The sequence below is a fragment of the Monomorium pharaonis genome, chromosome 10 (assembly GCF_013373865.1).
Source record: "Monomorium pharaonis isolate MP-MQ-018 chromosome 10, ASM1337386v2, whole genome shotgun sequence".
In the NCBI taxonomy this organism is placed as follows: domain Eukaryota; kingdom Metazoa; phylum Arthropoda; class Insecta; order Hymenoptera; family Formicidae; genus Monomorium; species Monomorium pharaonis.
In genome coordinates, this window is record NC_050476.1 from 9,178,927 (window position 1) to 9,199,774 (window position 20,848).

Genomic DNA, 20,848 nt, shown 5'->3' on the forward strand with positions numbered 1-20,848 from the left:
TCCCGATTTTGGATGTGTACTGTCTGGGAAAATAATCGTCAGATCATGACTGAAATATGACTTTGAAATGACGTCATCAATTTTAGGTCATGTAAAAAAATGGTCATTTTGACGACATATGACCAGATATGACCATTTTGGGACGTCAAAATGACGTGGGCTTGCTACCTGGGGCGCGCATGCATACACACTTATATATACATATGCGTTATAAAATACATATTATATATTATGTAACAATCTATATATTTTTTCATTTTTTTAAACTATTGTTATAGCTACTTATCAGTATCTGCGAATAAAAGTGGAACATGAATATGCGAAAACATTTTCAAATAATGATGAAGTTAATATTGCATTACAAAATGAAAATAATGAGGATATCAATATCATATTTAATCCAGGAGACTCCTTATTAATCGATTTAGTGCGAAGTTATTTTCATCTATAATATTATCCAATACGATAAATCATCATTAATTTTTTCTATGTCTTCCCAGGTAGCAAGGTGACGTTATTACGACGTCAATAATTCGTCATTTAAGGTCGCGGACGTCATGTTACCAAATTAAGACGTAATAATAACGTCATTTTTTGACCTATTAATTACGTCAATCATTTATCCATCCTACAACGTATTTCCGACGTCATATTTTTGACTAATTAATAACGTCAGTTAATTGATCATTTTTCGTATTAATAAGGTTTTATTAGTGACTAATTACTGATGTTAACTATAATTCTTTGTAATAATTGACGATTTGACCTCAAATGACGCATTATTGAGGTCTAGTGGATGACACCTTGTTACCTATAACTATTAATCATTATTTAAAGATTGGTTAATAAACATTATTAAAATTAATATAATATTTTATATTAATTAATACTATCAATATTTTAGAATCATCCCAAACAGCACATAATATTTATGATAAATATTTATTTTTTCAAAATATTATATAAATATTTTACACATTTTTATATACACGAAAAAAAAAATCTTTATTCAACATATTATTAAAATATAGACTAAATATTTTATATAATATTTATGGTAAATAAAAGATAAAGATTTGTATAAGTAATATTTTGTAAATATTTATAAATATTTCATAAATATTTTTATAATATTTATGATAAATCTTTATGATTTGTCAAATCTAAGACCACAAAAATATTTATAAAATATTTAGATAAATATTTATAAAATATTTAAATAAATATTATAAATATTTTATAAATAAATAATTATAAATATTCTGTCTGAGGTATAATTTAGCTTCATCAAGAGAACAGAGCAAAAACATATTTTTATAAGTTATTCCACATATTATTTCCCAGATAGCACACGGACGTCCTTAGGACGTCCTCAGGACATCCAGGACGGACTTCGTGGATATCCTGAGGACGTCCTGATTTTATCCCGGGACGTCCTCAGGACATCCTGAGGAATAGCAAACGAGCGCCACTTTTTAGTCCTCAGGACATCCTGAGGACAGTCCATCGGACATCCTGAGGACAGTCCATCGGATGTTCTGAGGATACCATAGGATTTCCTCAGGACATCCTCAGGAATAGCAAACAATGACCACTTTTTGTCAGATTTTTTAGATTCTTTTTTTTAGGATTTTTGATAAATGTATCGATTTTTTATAAGAATTGAAACGTTTCTCAGAAAAATTTAAAAAATAAAAAATTCCGATTAATTTAGAAAATTTTTTTAATATTTCTAAGTATTTTTAACAGTTTTTGAGAATTGAAAAAAAACTAACAAAAAATTAAAAGTTCAAATTATCTCTATGATAATTTTGTAAGAGGAAGAAGAGGCTATACATGTTTCAGCGACAGTTGTACCTGTTAAAGCATGTTTAATCTTTGTACCCGAGAAAACGGTCACCCATCCAAGTATCAACCATCGCCGACGATGCTTGACTTCGAAGACCATACGCTTCCTAACGCTTCGTGATGATCCATGAGTATTTCTTGTTTATGCATACATATTTGTTATAGATCATTACAGTAGATGTTGTCAGAAGGATGAAACATATATAGTTAACTTATATTTTTATAAATAAATATAAAGTTTTACAGTTTTTTAAAATTATTTTTACATATGCGCGCAAAATAGCATGTGGAATAACTTATTAAAAAAACTGTTTTTGCGCTGTTTGTATAAAATAAAATAAAAAAATTATTTAATGTCATCTTTTATAATTTTTTAGTATTGCTAATATGCCATATTGTTTCAATAAATGTAGACATTCAATCTGACTTTGAAGTCAACATTTTTACACATTTGATTTTGCAATACATTCTAGAAATACGTACGATATTCAAAGATTTCTCACTTGCTATATTAATTTATCCGTCTTTTTCAAAAATTACTATACGTTCAAGATGTCCCTGAATACTATTTTAAGATATCCTGAGGACTTTCGTAGGATGTCCTGAGGACTCTCTTAGGACGTCCTAAGGACTGTCTTGGGATGTCCTGAGGATTGTTTTAGAATGTCCTGAGGACTGTCTTAGGATGTTCTGAGGACTTTCAGAATATCATATTCTTAGAACATTCTGGGCTATCTAAAATGTCTGGTATTTATACAGTCATTATATTTAGTTTATTTTCAGACATTTTGTAGCTAATGAAACTCTTTATACAATATTTTAAGAATAACGTTTTCAGCTAGAATACATATATCCTCAGGACATCCCAAGGATGTCCTCAAGACATGAGTAAAATTTCAATTTATATTGATACTATTACAGAATTTAACATTCTAAACTTACTTTAAAAGTCAAATTTATACATAAAATATTTACAATAATACAACTATTATATCCTGACAAGATCCCAGGACATCCCGGGACATATTCAGGATGATCCTGAGGACGTCCTGTGCTATCTGGGTTTGCATATGTAAAAATCAGGAAAAAAACTGTAAATTTATATTTATTTATAAAAATATTAGTTAACTACAAGTTTCATGTTTCTCGCATCTATTGAACTGATCTATAACAAATATGTATTCATGAGCATCAACTGTTCATGGATCATCACAAAGTGCTAGGTAGCGTACGATCTTCGAAGTCAAGCAATATCGACGGCGGTTCAGAGTTGGATGGGTGACCGCGGAAGTTAGGCAATTCGAAATGTGACTATGGTGTGGTGGGTCACGATGCTTGTTGAGAAACAACGTAAATTTTTTTTTTACATTATAATTATGTTATTTCGATATTTTCATAATGCAAGTACTGCATATATAGGACATGTACCCAAAATATTTTCTAAAACGTCAAAATAACGGTTTTTACTATCTGGGATAGTCATAAAAATGACGTTAAAATGTCGTCTTTATTAAATGTAATCTAAAAACCTATGTTTTGTCATAAAAATAACAATAAAATACCGTCAAATGTACGATACTAGCTTTTTGAAAATGAAGTCAATAATATGAAAATAATGACGTATTTTTGACGTCAATATATGACGTCGTTAAAATGAGACAAATGTACGTCAGTTTTACGACATTTAGACGTCATTTTATCTCGACATTATGACGTCTGGTTCGTCATAAAATGACCAAAAAGTGCCGTCAATTAGACGACACCTTGCTACCTGGGTTCTCTTTCTTCTTAACCTAATCTCTTTCTTCTAACCTAAAACCTAAAACCTAAAACTTCTTCGCGCCTCGACCCGTCCAGGTTTCAAGGCTAAACTCTCTTTTATATTATAAACTATATTTATATAGTTATATCTTTATATATTAATAATCTTTTAATATTTTGTAAAATATAAATAAAACATTTCACAACTATTTATATATTTCTTTTTCTATTTCTTTTATCTTCTAAAAGTCATTTATAATAAGTCAAATTATATTTTATGTTTACTGTTACGGATAATATATCTTATGGATGTTCTATGATTGGTTGAATTGTTCTATCTTCTGATTCCATTGGCTAATTCTTACGTTACGTTTTATGCTTATGGTTACGGAAATTCATGTGCGAGGGCCTTAAGACACAGTATAAGTATATACAGTAGCGACAATAGAGAGAAATTGAGGGTCTAATTTTCTTCTGCGCATGCGTTAGCTGTACAACCAAGAATATGGCGCCCATGGCGAGCTGTCATCAGCTGTCATAGCGAATAGTGAAACAAATAAGCTAAATATAGCTGAAGTAAAATTTGTTGTAATATTAAAAAATGAGTGCTAATGGATATTCAATTATGCTGCTACACAATAAAAAGCTTAATTTGTAATACATTGTAATTGTCAATAAAATATGTTATTTTTCCTTGAATATATAATTGGTTTTAATAGTTAAGAATTTATATTATATATATACATATATATATACACACACACACACACGCACACATATATAAAATGAGACTACAGTCATTTTTATTTACTTTAATATTTTTTGATTTTATAATTCCATTGATACGTTACTAAAATATAATGACATTAGGAATAAAAAATTAATCTACATATACTTACACAAAAATTGTAATATAGTTATATAAAAATTAAATTAGAATTAATCTGATTTAAAAATACTTTGCGCGAGATACTACTACGTTGTCTCTTAATATTGTTCAAATAAAGTGCTCTTGTACAACCAGGAACATGGCTGACGGTCACGTGATCGGTTACCACTTACATCAAAGGTGCCGACGCTCAGGTTACACATTTTCCCGAAAAATGGAGGCGATAAGGTTGGTACCAACGAAAACTCCTATGAAAACATCATTTTATTTTTTCCAGGTTAGTAACACTGTTCTAGTAGTAATCTGTTAGTTTGAGTAACCTTTTGGACATATGCGCGCGCGCGTATATATAAATAATAAAGTAATAATAAACAGGACTGAGTAAGAGAGGTTAATATTTTTTATTAACTAAATTAAGTTAAAGTTAATAGCTCATAAAATTAAATAAGTTACGTTAAAAGTTACTTAACAACAAATTAATTCCAGTTAAAAATTATTTTAGAAAAACATTATTTATATTTATTAAATTAGGAAGTTATAACTTTTTAATTAGTTACTAGCCAATTCTGATAATTAGACTTCGGATTATATGCAAATTGCATAATTGTTATTTTTTGCATATTTTATTACAGCATTAATAATGTGAACAAATTATAATGTTTTTAATTAATTAATGTTAATTAGTTAAAAACATAATAATTTGTGCACATTATTAATGTTCTAATAGAATATGCAAAAAATAACAACTATGCAATTTGCATATAATCCAAAGTCTACTGATAATAAATTATATTATAGCCATTATATTTTATAAATGTAAATGCAAAATACTTTGTAGCATTGAAATAAAATTAAATTACATGAAAATGACAAAAAAGTAAAAACATAAAGTGCATATATAGAGATGAACAAAGTGAAAAACTATGATTTATATATATATATATATATATATATATATATATATGAGGAGATGTATGAGGAGATTATTATATGTGATTAAACAATTTTAGTTTTTCAGTGTTTATACGTGTTTTGATAAATAATTAATATCATTCATAATTGTAGCATCCTTCTTCGCACTGGGATCAATGTACCATTATCGTCAACTGCAGGATGAAACCTGTGCAAGATGAAAGAAGCATAAACAAGGAAATAGAAGTAAATGAAGAATATACAAATATATATCAGATAAGTAGCTAATATATTCTCATAAAATAAAAGATTATGTATGTATGTGCTGTCTGTAATTGTAGATGTTGTTGAACCGATTCTTTTCTTTCATTAATTTTTGTTCCAGCTTTCCAGTTAACCATGTGCTTGCAAAATGTTAATAGTTGGAGATCAATTCCAAATTCTGAGCTTACTGTGTCATTGAATGCGCCCTAGTTGTAAGCAAAAGATGAAGTCACATCCTAACAGCAAATATCAGAATAGATCTGTATTACTAGCAGTGCGACAACAGATTGACGCAACAAACCGAGAGCTGGTTCGTAAAATCAATGTTTATATACCGCCAATCTTTCATCAATCCTTTCGACAGGTATTGTCATGTAGTCTGCTGACTGATGTATGTTTCTGATCTTTCAAACATTGATGACAAATTAATGAAAGAAAAGAATCGGTCCAACAACATCTACAATTACAGACAGCACATACATACATAATCTTTTATTTTATGAGAATATATTAGCTACTTATCTGATATATATTTGTATATTCTTCATTTACTTCTATCTTCCTTGTTTATGCTTCTTTCATCTTGCACAGGTTTCATCCTGCAGTTGACAATAATGGTACATTGATCCCAGTGCGAAGAAGGATGCTACAATTATGAATGATATTAATTATTTATCAAAACACGTATAAACACTGAAAAACTAAAATTGTTTAATCACATATAATAATCTCCTCATACATCTCCTCATATATATATATATATATATATATATATATATATATATATAAATCATAGTTTTTCACTTTGTTCATCTCTATATATGCACTTTATGTTTTTACTTTTTTGTCATTTTCATTTAATTTAATTTTATTTCAATGCTACAAAGTATTTTGCATTTACATTTATAAAATATAACGGCTATAACATAATTTATTATCAGTAGACTTCGGATTATATGCAAATTGCATATTTGTTATTTTTTGCATATTCTATTAGAGCATTAATAATGTGCACAAATTATTGTTTTTAACTAATTAACATTAATTAATTAAAAACATTATAATTTGTTCACATTATTAATGCTGTAATAAAATATGCAAAAAATAACAATTATGCAATTTGCATATAATCCGAAGTCTAATTATCAGAATTGGCTAGTAACTAATTAAAAAGTTATAACTTCCTAATTTAATAAATATAAATAATATAATGCTTTCCTAAAATAATTTTTAACTGGAATTAATTTGTTGTTATGTAACTTTTAACGTAACTTAATTAATTTTATGAGCTATTAACTTTAACTTAATTTAGTTAATAAAAAATATTAACCTCTCTTACTCAGTCCTGTTTATTATTACTTTATTATTTATATATACGCGCGCGCGCATATGTCCAAAAGGTTACTCAAACTAACAGATTACTACTAGAACAGTGTTACTAACCTGGAAAAAATAAAATGATGTTCCCATAAGAGTTTTCGTTGGTACCAACCTTTTCGTCTCCATTTTTCGGGAAAATGTGTAACCTGTAACATTATACGACTGTGCATATGTATGTGTGCAATCCGCTCGATTATGAATTTCCGCGGATCGTCAACGTATCAAAAATGGCGGATCGTCTGTCATTGGTCGAAATTTAATACGCCCGATACGCGCGTATCGCAATACGCGCTATGGGACGTCACCCTTAGGGTGACGTCCCATGGCGCGTATTGCGATACGCGCGTATCGGGCGTATCGAACTCTGCAACCAATCACAGACATTCCGCTGCTTTCAGTACGCCGAAATATGTCTCTTATGTCCCATGAAGCGGATTACGCGGAAGCGGAACGAGCGGATCACCAATCATGGGACTGTTTCAACGGAATTTTTGAAAAGGTTCTATTAGAACGATCCCGTGATTAGTGATCCGCTGATTCTGCTTCCGCGTAATCCGCTCCATGGGACATAAGAGCCACATTTCGGCGTATCGAACATACACACACACAAGCATGCGTGGCCATTTCTAACCTTTTCGTGCCCATAAGAAGTACACAAAGGGAGCTTTCCAGCAAGGGACACAGGCGACACAAAGTGACACAGTGTTGAACACAGTGCTTTCCAACAACTACACAACTTGACACAAGTATACACAGTCTAAAAGCTGAGTTGAGCAAACACATGGCTACCAACTATTTTTTTTAATTAAAATTTTGATGTGCTATAAAAATGTAGCAGCCCTGTTTATTTTAGTTATCACACGTATAAGCATAGCTGGGAAACGTAAAGGAATATTAAAAATGTTTTTTTGCAAATATTGCAACGAGGAAATTGAATCTATTGAAAACAGTCCGCAACATGCATGCTTTATTAATAAAGATATTTACTTAGAAAATAATAATATTTTATGTACAATTGAAGAGAACAAAGGTAAGTTAGGTTAGGTTAGGTTAGGTTAAAACATTATATTTTTTAATAATAAAAATTTTTGGATATTTAAAATAAAAATAATAAAAATAACGTATCTAAAATCATGCTGAGTAACAATGCAAAACAATTTTATTTGAATATGTTTTATTTAATTATTCACAAACGTTTTGACCATAAATTATTTGGGTCATCTTTAGTATGTTTTTGCAACAAAAGGTTTATGATAATTGTATATTATTTAGCGTATTTTTTAAAGTTTAAATATAATGATAAACTAGATCATCGTCTCTTCAAGATTAACGACTGAAGAAATGATCCAACTCATTATTACGAAAAATTATTACATGTTTAAATGAAATTGTTCTGCACTGTTACCCAACATGGCATTATATAATTATTTGTTATTTTTATTGTTTTAATGTTAAATTAAATAAATTTGTTAATTTAGTTTTTGTTTTTAATATTTAAATTATATTTTATTATTAAATTGTATCATATTTTATTTTATAGATTTGCCTTGTGCAATGCAACATAATAGTACAGAAGGTACAGAAAATATAGTTGTGAAAGAAGGAGAAAAAAAAACGCTTTCTAATTCTCCCACAATTAAACAACGTATGAGACAATTGAGTGATATTATATATGTATTTATGGTAATGTATTATTGATTAATCATTAATAAGTTATTATTATAGATGCTGTTTGGACTAAAAATGCAACATTAGCATTACTTGCTCTTTACGAAATGAAACTAGATATGCTAGATAGTCCTAAAACAAGAGGTAAAATTTGGCAAGAAATAGCCAATGGTCTATTGGAATACAGTATCGAGGCATGTATTTTTTAATAATTATTTCAAATTTACATTATTATTATTGCATTGCATTATTATTAATGGATCTAAATTAAATATATTGAGAAAATTATATATATATATATATAGCATATACACAGTATATTTAGTATGGTATATATATGGTATATATATATATATATATATATATATATATATATATATATACCGTAATCATTATATCTATATATATTATAAGTTTCTGAAAATTTATTTTATTTATTTTTGTTGTAGATGACAAGCGATCAAGTAAGGTGGAAAATAAATGCTTTATTAAAAAAATATAAAGAAGTCATTGATAATTATTCAAAATCTGGAAGAGGAAATATTGAATTTGAATGGTTTCAAGTTATGGACGATATTTTTGGTAAAAAAAAGGATGCAACAAATCAAAACTATACTGTGTCAAACAAAATTTTAAATACAAAAATAGAGGAACCATCAACTTCTCAACAACTTGAAAAAAAACGTTTCTTTGAATCATCACATTTATCGTCAACTAATCAATTATTAAAAAAGAAAAGTTCTAATAAATCATTGAATAAATTACGAGCAGAAGATTCTGCAGATATATCTCCACCAGTTAATGTCACTGATACTGATTTAAAACAAAAAAACCGTCCAACACATGGAACATGTTCCAACATTGCAAAAACTAAAATTGAGTTAGAAAAGCAATGGTTTGAACATTTGGCTATAAAAAAAGACCGTGATCGCTTAAAAGATGAAAAATACTCAACATTAATTGAAAGCAAAAAAGAAGTGGTAAAATTAAAAAGAAAGCAATTTGCATTAAAAGAAGAAGAACTTCAACAGCGACGCGAAATTGCAGAAAATAAATTAAGAGAAAAAAAAAGATTACATGATGGAATGTTAGAAATTGAAAAACAAAAATTAAAAATTTTAAAAAAATATTTAGACAAAGAAAATGTGCAAAATATGTCATCGGAATCAGATTAAATATTAATACCCTACATTTGTTTAAATTTTGTTTTGTGTTTTAATATATTATTCATTTTTTTGCATTGTAACGTTTATTTTTCATTATTACTCGAAAGAATTAAAATATTTCTGTTAATAATTAAAACATTTAAAACTTTATGTATTACAGCTAAATTTTTTTATTATGTAATATATGTTACAATGTTTATTTTTTGTTATTAAAATATTTAAACGTTTTAATTCATTTAAATAATATTTTATTTTATATATTGTTAGTATTTAATAATATTGAAATATTTTGAAAGCCCTGTTAAGACATGGACAGCACATTAATAAAGATATTCAAAATAAAAGTATTTAACATAACAGTATTTAATTTTATCTTTTATTCTCGTTTAAAAAATGTAAAAAATGTTTTTTTAAAGTATTTAATAAAAACTATAAAATAAAATTGAAATATCAAACCTATCCAATAAAGTTCGCAAAGGTTTAGATTTGCTTAACTTTAATCTCTGTTTAACTTGCTTTTTTTTAATTCTTAAAATAAAAGAAAATAAAATGTAAACTGAAATTAAAATTAATCAACATGTGGAATCTAATACAAAAATAAGTCATAATTCATATAAGTCATTTTATTTTATTAAAAGTAAAATATTTTGTACATGTAAGTCTTATATTTTTCTTAACAAGGAAAAATTTCATTGAATAATTGAGTTCTACGATCTCCTGGAATATTTTCTTCAATTATTCCATTATTATTTAAAATGTTATTTATATTTTCATCATAATATTCAGGAAAATCATATGTATCATTTTCATTGATGCAATAATTGTGTAAAATACAAGCTGCTACTACTGTATTAATAATAAAAGGTAATGTACGGTATTCATTAAAAAATTTAATACGTCTAAAACGCCCTTTTAATTGACCAAATGCTCTCTCAACTGAAATCCGTGTTGACGAAATCATGTAATTAAATTCTACTTGTTGAGGAGATAAATGACCGTTATCTTTATACGGTGAAACAAGCCATGGTAAAGAGGGATATGCCGAATCACCTAATATAAATGTTTGATTAGGAAATAACATTGCTTGATTAACAGATGCTGCTTCATATAAAGGAGATCTTCTAAGAACACGTGAATCATGAAGAGAACCAGGTTCGCCACAATATATATTTGTAATTCGCATATCAGAATCTACAACAGCTTGTAAGCAGATTGAAAAATATTTTTTTCGATTTATATAATCACGTGCATTAATTGACGGTTTTTCTATTCTAATGTGAGTGCCGTCAATTGCCCCTAAAACATTTGGTACTCCTTGTTTGATAAAAAATTTGTCACATACAATTTTAACATTTTGTTCTTGTGGCCATTTAATAATCGTATCTAATTTACTCAGAAACCACTTTGTAATTCGTCGCAAAACTCGGAATACAGATGAAATTGAAATATCAAATCTATCCGATAAAGTTCGCAAAGGTTCTGTATTTGCAATATACCATAAAAATAAAATAAAACTCAATTTTGCAGAAAGTGGTCGTATTCCAAAAGAATGGGATGGAATGTAACCCGATAATTCCAATTCATCTGAAAACAAATAATGCATTATTTTTATGAGTATATATTTTACAATACTATTTATTTGGTCATTGTAATTAAAGGTATAAATATTTATTATTATACCAATTAACGTTAATGCAGTACGTCGATTTATTCTTAAGTGTTCTTTAAATTCTTGATCCGACAAAGAGTCTATAATTTCAAGATAATTTTCAATACGTTGTCTTTTTTTACCACTCGTCAAAAATTTCATTAGCGGAAACAATAACAAATCATCATCATCACTTGATGAATTGATAATATTATCTGTACTACTACTACTGCTACTATTTAATTCATCCAATGTGGTACTTGAGGAATCGGTGCAAATTGAATAATTGACTCCTTCCATTAATTGCAAAATTAATCTTTTGTCGTTGTTCATCTAAAAATTAAAATAATTTATTAAAGAATAAAAAAAGGATAAGTTACGTCTCTTTTAAAATCTCATATTTTACTTTATTTAAATTAACAAGTTTAAAACCAACATTTTAACAATATATTTAATAAACATACTTTTATAATTAATATTAATTAAATATTATTAATACACAATTTTTTCGAGCAAATAGGTACATGTCACATAAGTTTTTAATTTTATAAAAACTATGAAAGGAAACATATTATATTTAACGTTTAAAGCGCTATCTACTGGTGATATTGAAAATTAAATAGCGTTCCAACAAACAGCTTTACACAGTGTTCTAGTGTTTGACACTGTGTTTAATTGTGTTGACTAGCTGGAAAGCTCCCAAAAAGTGACAAGAAGGAGTACCACGCGTAGTACTCATAAATCTGAAGAGGTTATAGTAAAAAGAAGTAAATTATATACACCGCCCAGTGCACACGCCATGTAACATTATACGACTGTGCATATATATGTGTGCGATCCGCTCGATTATGAATTTCCGCGGATCGTCAACGTATCAAAAACGGCGGATCGTCTGTCATTGGTCGAAATTTAATACGCCCGATACGCGCGTATCGCAATACGCGCCATGGGACGTCACCCTTATGGCTCCTGTAATTTTATGTGCTTTCACCTTAAGGGCTCTGGCAGACCAGGGGCTCGATTCTTGAATTCATTCGCAAAAAAACGTATGCGCAAATACCCGCTCTAACAGAAAAGTTGCAAGTTTATTGGTTAAAAGCCATACGATAGCCAATAAATTTTCAACTTTTCTGTAAGAACAGAATTTGCGAATACGTTTCTCTTGCAAATGAATTCAAGAATCGAGTCCCAGCGCGATTTCCGTCGCGCGCGACGCGCGATATCCAATGAGCGTACAGAGATGAGCGGAAAGGCGATCGCTCATTGGACATCGTGTGTCGCGCGTGACAAAATCGCACTGGTTTGCTGGAGCCTTTGCTCTAGTTTACACCGAGCACTTGGTACGCGTATCAAGTAGTGAATTTAAGCTGATCAGCCAATGATTAAACACATTCACTAGTTATTTACTATTTGATACGCGTACCAAGTGCTCGGTGTAAACTAGAGCATAATGACCTAGTTTACACCGAGCACTTGGTACGCGTATCAAATAGTAAATAACTAGTGAATGTGTTTAATCATTGGCTGATCAGCTTAAATTCACTACTTGATACGCGTACCAAGTGCTCGGTGTAAACTAGAGCAATGTCTCTGGCACACTAGACGCGATAAGCGACGAGCGATGAGCGATATCCAATGAGAGCTCTACATTTTCGAACATTTCATCGCCATGTTGGAAAAAGCAGAACTCTTATTGGATATCGCTCATCGCTCGTCGCTTATCGCGTCTAGTGTGCCAGAGCCATAATGCGAGGTCTATAATGGCCTAGTTTACATCGTGCATTTGATACGCATATCAAATAGTAAATAACTAGTGAATGTGTTTAATCATTGGCTGATCAGCTTAAATTCACTACTTGATACGCGTATCAAATGCACGATGTAAACTAGGCCAATGGCAGCAGGAGTAATAGTATATCCACACAACTTGCATAAGCGCATAAGCATATACATAAGAAAATTGATTGGTCTACAAGCACTTACATAAGAAAATAGACCAATCGACTTTCTTATGCATATGCTTATGCGCTTATGCAAATTTGTGTGGATATACCATAATGGAGTAGGAGTAAGAAGTAAGAAATATGAAATGAGATTTGCCCATTTCGTTTACTCCCGGTTTTTAATTGGTCAATTGTTACTCTTACTCCTTACTCCATTACTTCTGCTGTCATTGTAGACCCCGCATAAAACATTCCATTGTAGATGACCCTTTAGCCCGGATCTACAATAGGTGTAGTAAGCCTTATGCCATAAGGAATTAGGGCCACCGCACAAGCTTTTTCGTAACACGTTACGTTACGTTAAGTGCTCCATAAACCTAAGTTTGTACTTAAAATTAAACTTACATCAACGCACAAAGAAACTTTTAACGTAAGTTCTTAAGTTCTTACGTTAAGGATTTCTTTGTGCGTTGATTTAAGTTAAATTTTAAGTACAATTTAGGTTCGTATGGAGTACTTAACGTAACGTAACGCGTTATGGAAGAGTTTGTGCGGTGGCTCTTAACCAATTATATTTGATTATTCTTCTCATATTCGATTATAATTGGTCAATTTCTTATGGCATAAAGCTTACTACACCTATTGCCCTAGTTTACACGACTTGCACTTGGTACTTGGTACGCGTATCAAATAGTAAATAACTAGTGAATGTGTTTAATCATTGGTTGATCAGCTTATGGTCTGTTCTTTCTAGCTGCACTGTTGCACCGGTGCAATAAGTTAAAGTAAGACAAGTATTTTTTTTCTCATTCTAACTTATTGCACCAGTGCAACAGTGCAGCTAGAAAGAACAGACCATTAAATTCACTACTTGATACGCGTATCAAGTGCTCGGTGTAAACTAAGGCATTGTAGATCCGGCCTTATGGTTATGTCAATTCATGTGTGAAGGGTCTAAAGGCCCTCACACATGAATTGACATAACCGTAACAGTAAGGTTTCGACCAATCACGTACTTGAATTAGCCGGTTACGGCAGGTTACGGTTATGGTCGCCCAATCCGACGTGTCAAAACCTTACGTTATGGTTATGTCAATTCATGTGTGAGGGCCTTTACATTTTAGCTTTTTAATTGTGGCAACACTGCTCGGGAGCATCGGAAGCAAAATGGCGATTAGTAATGGTCAATAATGGTTAGTGGTGATCGGTAGTACAGAGTGTACGAAGCGTGCAGTATCAATGTATTGTTATGGTCGTTTCGCCTTTAGACAATAAATGATCTCGTGCAAGTGTCAAAATCTAACTGCCGCCATAAGAGTTGTTACGCGTGGCGGTAAGCGGTATTCGTAATGCGCGGTTCTTATCACGATTGCTACTTACGCTTGTCGGATCATGTGAGCACGATTCGCCTTCCGGTGGTGCTGCCACCGCCGCCGTCGCCGTCGTCGCCGTCGCCGTCGCCGTCGCCGTCGCCGTCGCCGTCGCCGTCGCCGTCGTCGTTACCGTTGCCGTTATCATCATTATCATCATCATCATCATCATCATCATCATCATCATTATCATCGCCATCATCATCACTATCACTATCATCATCAACATCGTTGTTGGTGCCGCCTGTGTATCAACGCGTGTGTCATTGCGTGTCACACATTTGCGCTTTACGAGCTCCAGAGATTTTTATACGTATAGCCGAATTTACCTCAGAGTCGCTCGCCGAGACGTCATCACGTCTGGTGATAGCACGGCGAGTGTCGCATCATCCTGCGGCACTCGGTCCGTCTCCGTATGGTTGCGCGCCCTTCGAGAGAACGGCGTCAGCATCGTGCCGCCGAGTATGCGGCGGCTGTTTCCCGCCGTCTCACCGTCGCCGCCGTCGTCGCCGTCGTTGGACGTCGTGCAGTGCTTGTGTCGCCGATTGTCATCGTCGCCGAGCGTAGCTGAGCGTTGTCGTCGTCGTCGTCGTCGCGCGTGTTGCGGTGGTGCTCCAGAGACTCAGGAGCAGTTGGCCACGAGGCACACTTTTCCATTGTGTGCTTCATTTCAGATCTTGTGTGAAAAAGTAAGTCAGTGGTGAGTTTTTCTTTTTACTATGCTCTTCCACGTGATTGTTTTTTTTAAAACAAAATGGAGCTATAGACTTGATATCATGATTATGGAAATGGAATTAATAAGAGCAAAAGGGATGGATATAAGATGATTGTAGTATTATTTATGTTACATTTTTCTCTTCAGCATTGCTTTATCCTCTAATTGGCTTATTATAAATGCCTATAGTATAGAACGATTCATCTCGTACTTGCTTTGACAGTACATATATTAAATTGAGCAATATAACATTGCAATTATAAAATATCTGCCTTTGGAAATATTGCAAAATGTTTTAGTGTTTCTGGTAATTATGTCACTGAATTAATTTTATATATAGAGAAAAATTTATTGTCAAAATACATCTCATTTATTTTTGTCTATAAACTTAATTTTAGAAACTTCAAGAAATCAGTAAAAGTAACAAATTTCATAAGGGCTATGGTGAAAGAACTTAAATAGTAAGACATAAGCAATATAGAAATTTTTACTTATTTGCTTATTGCTTAAGTTTTATTACTTCAGTTTTTCCATGTGTCACATAACTCAATGGTTATGTTGTGATTTTTATTATATCTTGTGTAGCTTTTTGAAATTTGAAAAGTAGAGCTTTGCTATATCTATCTCTTGACATATACTGTTCATGGATGAAATAAAAAAGATTTTTTTATAATATTTTTGCTTTGTAATGTCTCTGCAACATTGCATTGTTGTTGCAATGTTATAGTAATTTTTGTGAGATTGATTCTAACAAAATTTAATAAACACAACTTAATAACATTGACAAAAGTGAAAAAAATTACTAAAATATATTTATAATTTTAGTTGGGTCAAGGTCTAGTAAATTTTCTTTTTATAATTTTTATCTAAGTTATAGAATTAATTTCCTGTGATATATAATTATCTTTTGAAGTAGCAATGTATTGCAGAAATAAAATTTTTAGCTTATTTTAATGCAAAGTGCAATTTTGACCCAGATGATAACATATTTATTGTTGGTATGTTTACAATCATAACATGTGTTGCTATCACATGTTGCTATTTCATAACAGTATGAATTGCTGAAAAAAATGTTTATTATAATTATTAATAGTTAAATTTATTTTTTGCAATAAATTTATTTATAAATCTATTACAGTTTTTCAGGGAAGGAAGAATTTTAAGATACTCTTGAACATCGATGTTTAGCTTAGTAACTATGTTGCAAGTGTGACAAAACTTGTCAAAAACCATTTTTATTGTTATTCTTAAGAACACAATTTGATAACAATACACTTACCAAGAAATTTTATTTTTTAAATAAATTTGCAATAAAAAATAATTGTTATTTACGTTATATATATTTTAGATTTAAAATGGAAGCTGAAAAATTTATATATAAAATATTAAGTAATTATCAAATAAAACTAGCATATTATATAAAGTTACTTTTAAGCTCAGTTTCACAATTTAATTTAACTGGAGTTTAACTAACCGTGTTTAATAGATGAATTTGTTTTATATGAAACAAAGTCTTTTATTGGACAATGTTAATTAATTTTTGTTAAACAAAGTTGTGGAATTAGGCCTTAAACTAGGGATCCAGATCGAATCAAATTACAGTTTGGTTTCAGGTTATGGTTTAAGAAAATATTTTGAAAATGATTCAGGTTTCAGTTTTGATTCCTTGACAAATATAAAAACCCAAAACCATTTAAATTACATTTTTCTCAGTTATGGTTCCAGTTCTTAATTCTAACAATATTTAATAAGTGTGTAATAGTAATTAATTATTATAATTTAACAATATTTATAAATAATTAAGTGTGGGGAAAGAATTTTTTATTGTCCCACCAATAAATCCATTGCTTCAAAAAAAAGATTGAAGAAATAAGAGAAATAAGAGAGGAAAAAGTAAAAAAAAGAGTAGTTATACAATAGTCTATGAAATTGCCAACAAAGAGTAACAAGCAAAATGTGTACAATAGTTCTTTATATCCAAAATATATATAAAGAAAACATACAATTATATGTATAACAAAAATAATAGAAGAATTAATGAATTATTAAAAAAATATTTCATGAATAATATTTTTAATTATTTTGAAAACATTAAAAATTTATAAATAAATGTAAGGTACTAGTTATCCATTTTGAAAGTAATACAAATTTTAACACAATGGAAAATAAAGAAATAAAAGAAATATTAATAATTTACTTGCAATAAAGATTTAGGGTCCATTGTTTTAATTTCTTGGTAAACTTATCTATGTAGTTCCTTAGAAAATTCAGTAAAGAAACGAAATTGTTAAATATTACTTATTAAATAATATTTATTAATGAGTATTATTATTTTTAAATAGTGACAGTTTTTCTATTTTTTATTTTTCTTGGACCTTTTAAAAATATTTTTATATTTACTTTTTTCTGATTTTTTTTCCATTTCTGGTGTCCCAAAACATTTATATTACAAAAATTAAGAGAGAACAAAACAAAGTTTTAAAATGTAATTAAATGTAATACAAAGAATAAAATAGAACAAAAAAAAAGACAATCTTGTTTCTTTATGACACAATATCTTATTAGCTCTAACAAGTAATTGATTTCCCAACATAAAATATAAAGATATTATGTAGAAATAAATTGTAAGAATCGAAAAAATATATTGAAAAACCGTAAACCAAAAATAATTTCATGGTTCTGTTGCTGTAAATTTAATAAATTTAACAGAATACGGTTATAGATTACAGTTTTGGTCTGGTTAAAAACCGATTATGAAATGGTTATCAATTTTGGTTCCGGTACGGTCTCTAAACTATGCAAGTTATGATAATATATTAAATATATCAATTTCAAAATTAGATGTTTCTTGTACAACAGAGTTAGAAAAATTTGCAAAAAAGATTTAATTAAATTTTTAAGTAAAAATAAATTATTTGTTAAAAGATATTATCAAAAGCTATTACTTTTTAAGATTACTGATGATTACAAAAGATTATTGTTGAGAAATATAGCCATATATAATGTGTCAAATATACTCTTGTCGAGCTGACCCCCACCATGCAAAAATAAAGTAAATAACGCAAAATTATGAGCTATTTATGATATGGCTCTTACATGCCACAAATTAAAATTTTTGAGCTTATTATTCTGAGTAGAAATTTAATTTTTTTGGGAGTGGGGGCTGAGTCGACGATGACTTATGGCGTTTTCAACCGGGCAAAATCGAATTGGGTTTACCCATCTCAGGTTCTTATTTTTCTACAACTGGTCAATCACATTATTTCATTCTTTAGAAGAATGGCTGTGATTGGCTTTATGACATCATTAATTGTTCCCAGAGCGATTAACCCAAGACCAGTCGAAAACGCTATTAGCCTCCCGACTATTTAAAAATTGAGATATTAAATCAATTGTTGCAGGAGAATTATGACCGATGTGAACCTGGCGCTTAAAAAAAAAAATTAATAAAAATTAATAGTCTGTTTGCACCTCAAATAAAAAAAAAATACAAAATTATTAAAAAGGTTAGCGCCTAACTTTGAAATATTTTAATTTTGATGACATTCGATGTAGAATCGTTTGTACTCGTTTGTACTATTTTTCATTTTGTTTGTATCTCGAAGGATAAACAAATACAAAGTGGTTAAACAAATGGCCAGAACTCCATTTTAAGATATATTAATTTTATTAATGCCATTTGATAGAAAATCGAATTTGTACTCATTTGTATCATTTTTCATTTTGTTAATACCTCAATCGATTCGGAAATATTCTATTTTTTATTATGGAATTAAGGGGTTATATCTATCTAGACGGCCGAAAAACAGGTCTAATTTTGACATTTTATTCCTGCTAACGGGTAGTGGAATTAAATTAAATTTCGTGTGATTATTGATTTATGTTTTGACAATATAAAAAATTTTTTTTACTAAAAAATGGTGACGGAAAAAAAATGACCGCACATCAAGGTTTGGAAAAACGCATTTTGCGGTGACCACTTCCCTGCCTAAACAATCCATTTGAAACAAAAAAACAATTGTGTTTTCAAGCTAAGCAGTAGTGGTTTGTCGGTGACGATCGCCGATGATTTTGTCGTTTGTTACAAAATGGCGACGAGTTGGAATTTAAATTTAAAAATAGCGAAAAATTTTTGTTTAAAAAAATTTTTTAATTTTTAATGAAGATCGATTAAAAAAAAATAGGTTGTCACCGACAAAAGAATCTTTCTGAAAGTATTGTGTAAAAATTTGAGTAAAAAACACGATCCATCGATTGATTTGTGAGATCTCGTGGTCACCGTCTTTGAAAACCGTGTTTCGAAAAAAACGCGTTTAAAGTTTCAAGTTTAGTTGTACTATTGTTAACAGCCGAATTTTGCACTTTATCTCTAGTCGGCAATTCCGGGGCCATATGAAGTAACAACGAACAATAGAGACCCGACATCTGGCCGCGTCAGGTAGAATTTGGCGTCAAGGAACCTAGCACCCCCACGACTAAAAAAAAATTTGGACCTATTCTATAATTTTCTGCTAATTATCTGCTAATTTTCTGCTTTAGTCCCGAATTTTTTGGTCCTACCCGTTTGCAGGAAATTAAGATCAAAAGTGGGGGTGCTAGCTTCACGTGATGCTAGCACCCCCACTAATAAAAAAAAAAACAAACAAAAAATCAAATATGTCAAAATTTTTTGCTCATTTTAGGCTTTAAGAAACTGTAAACAAATATCAAAAATTTTTTGCTTATTTTAGGCTTTAAGAAACTGTAAACAAATATCGAACGGTTATCCAAGTACCGGTAATCAAAAACATTATACTGCAACATTATAGGAGAAAATGGTTAAAAACAACAAGCTACCAGGACAATATCGTATCAGGACAACTTTAAAAGTATTTCTTCAATCAAATACTCGTATAATATACAATTTTAAAATATTTAATTTGCAAAATAAATTTAAAAAGTCTAAGATTCACAAAAATACAAGAGTAAAGTATTTTTTTTTATAAAATTATATTATAAAATTATTTGCTGCATTAACTGTGGTATCAAAATGTTCCCCTATTTTTCTGCTCTCAAAATATCAAGTCTCGAATTTTTTGCTCAACATATAACTTGTGAAACTTAATTGTTATTCCGCGCATGCAAGAGTAAACTACCTTAAAAAAATTATTTGCTGCGTCGACTGTGGTATCAAAATGTTCCCTTTTTTTCTGCTCTTAAAATATTAAGGTCCCGAATTTTTTGCTCAATATATAACATGTGCAACTTAATTGTTATTCCGCGCATGCAAGAGTAAACTACTTTA

At 30.0% G+C, this 20,848-nt stretch overlaps 3 protein-coding genes across 12 annotated transcripts in view; 2 read left to right on the forward strand and 1 right to left on the reverse strand.

Moving 5' to 3' along the window:
- Positions 1-7,681: 7,681 nt before the first annotated feature.
- On the forward strand, positions 7,682-9,994 carry LOC105835573. Of its 2 annotated transcripts, XM_036292750.1 has the most exons (5): positions 7,682-7,822; positions 7,908-8,084; positions 8,595-8,699; positions 8,780-8,916; positions 9,172-9,994. In XM_036292750.1, exons 2-5 carry the CDS (start codon positions 7,955-7,957, stop codon positions 9,895-9,897), a joined length of 1,098 nt encoding a protein of 365 aa, XP_036148643.1. In that variant the 5' UTR covers positions 7,682-7,822; positions 7,908-7,954; the 3' UTR covers positions 9,898-9,994. The 2 variants fall into 2 exon arrangements, with proteins under 2 accessions (XP_036148643.1, XP_036148642.1); XM_036292749.1 differs by having other exon boundaries at positions 7,719-8,084.
- Positions 9,995-10,262: 268 nt separating this feature from the next.
- LOC118647585 (protein ANTAGONIST OF LIKE HETEROCHROMATIN PROTEIN 1-like) lies at positions 10,263-12,482 on the reverse strand. Its single transcript, XM_036292751.1, has 3 exons — positions 12,001-12,482; positions 11,569-11,869; positions 10,263-11,472 (listed from the first exon to the last, which is right to left on the reverse strand). The coding sequence occupies exons 2-3, from the start codon at positions 11,867-11,869 to the stop codon at positions 10,562-10,564; spliced, it is 1,212 nt and encodes a 403-aa protein (XP_036148644.1). The 5' UTR covers positions 12,001-12,482; the 3' UTR covers positions 10,263-10,561.
- A 2,935-nt stretch (positions 12,483-15,417) lies between these two features.
- LOC105833851 (uncharacterized protein YMR317W) overlaps positions 15,418-20,848 on the forward strand; it is a 118,364-nt gene continuing 112,933 nt past the window's right edge. For 8 of the 9 annotated variants that reach the window (XM_036293281.1, XM_036293285.1, XM_036293283.1 and 5 more), the window contains exon 1: positions 15,418-15,538. The gene's annotated coding sequence lies outside the window, so the exon portion shown is untranslated. Of the gene's footprint in view, positions 15,550-20,848 lie in introns of all 9 variants that reach the window. The other variant, XM_036293282.1, reaches the window with a different exon arrangement.

Bases quoted from the DNA above. Each gene is read 5' to 3' on its own strand.
- LOC105835573 (XM_036292749.1), top strand. From the start codon at position 7,871: ATGTGCTATAAAAATGTAGCAGCCCTGTTTATTTTAGTTATCACACGT. The intron at 8,085-8,594 runs GTAAGTTAGGTT...TTTATTTTATAG, and splicing joins TACAATTGAAGAGAACAAAG to ATTTGCCTTGTGCAATGCAA. The intron at 8,700-8,779 runs GTATGAGACAAT...TTATTATTATAG, and splicing joins TTCTCCCACAATTAAACAAC to ATGCTGTTTGGACTAAAAAT.
- LOC118647585 (XM_036292751.1), bottom strand. From the start codon at position 11,869: ATGAACAACGACAAAAGATTAATTTTGCAATTAATGGAAGGAGTCAAT. The intron at 11,473-11,568 runs GTATAATAATAA...ATTTGTTTTCAG, and splicing joins TACTGCATTAACGTTAATTG to ATGAATTGGAATTATCGGGT.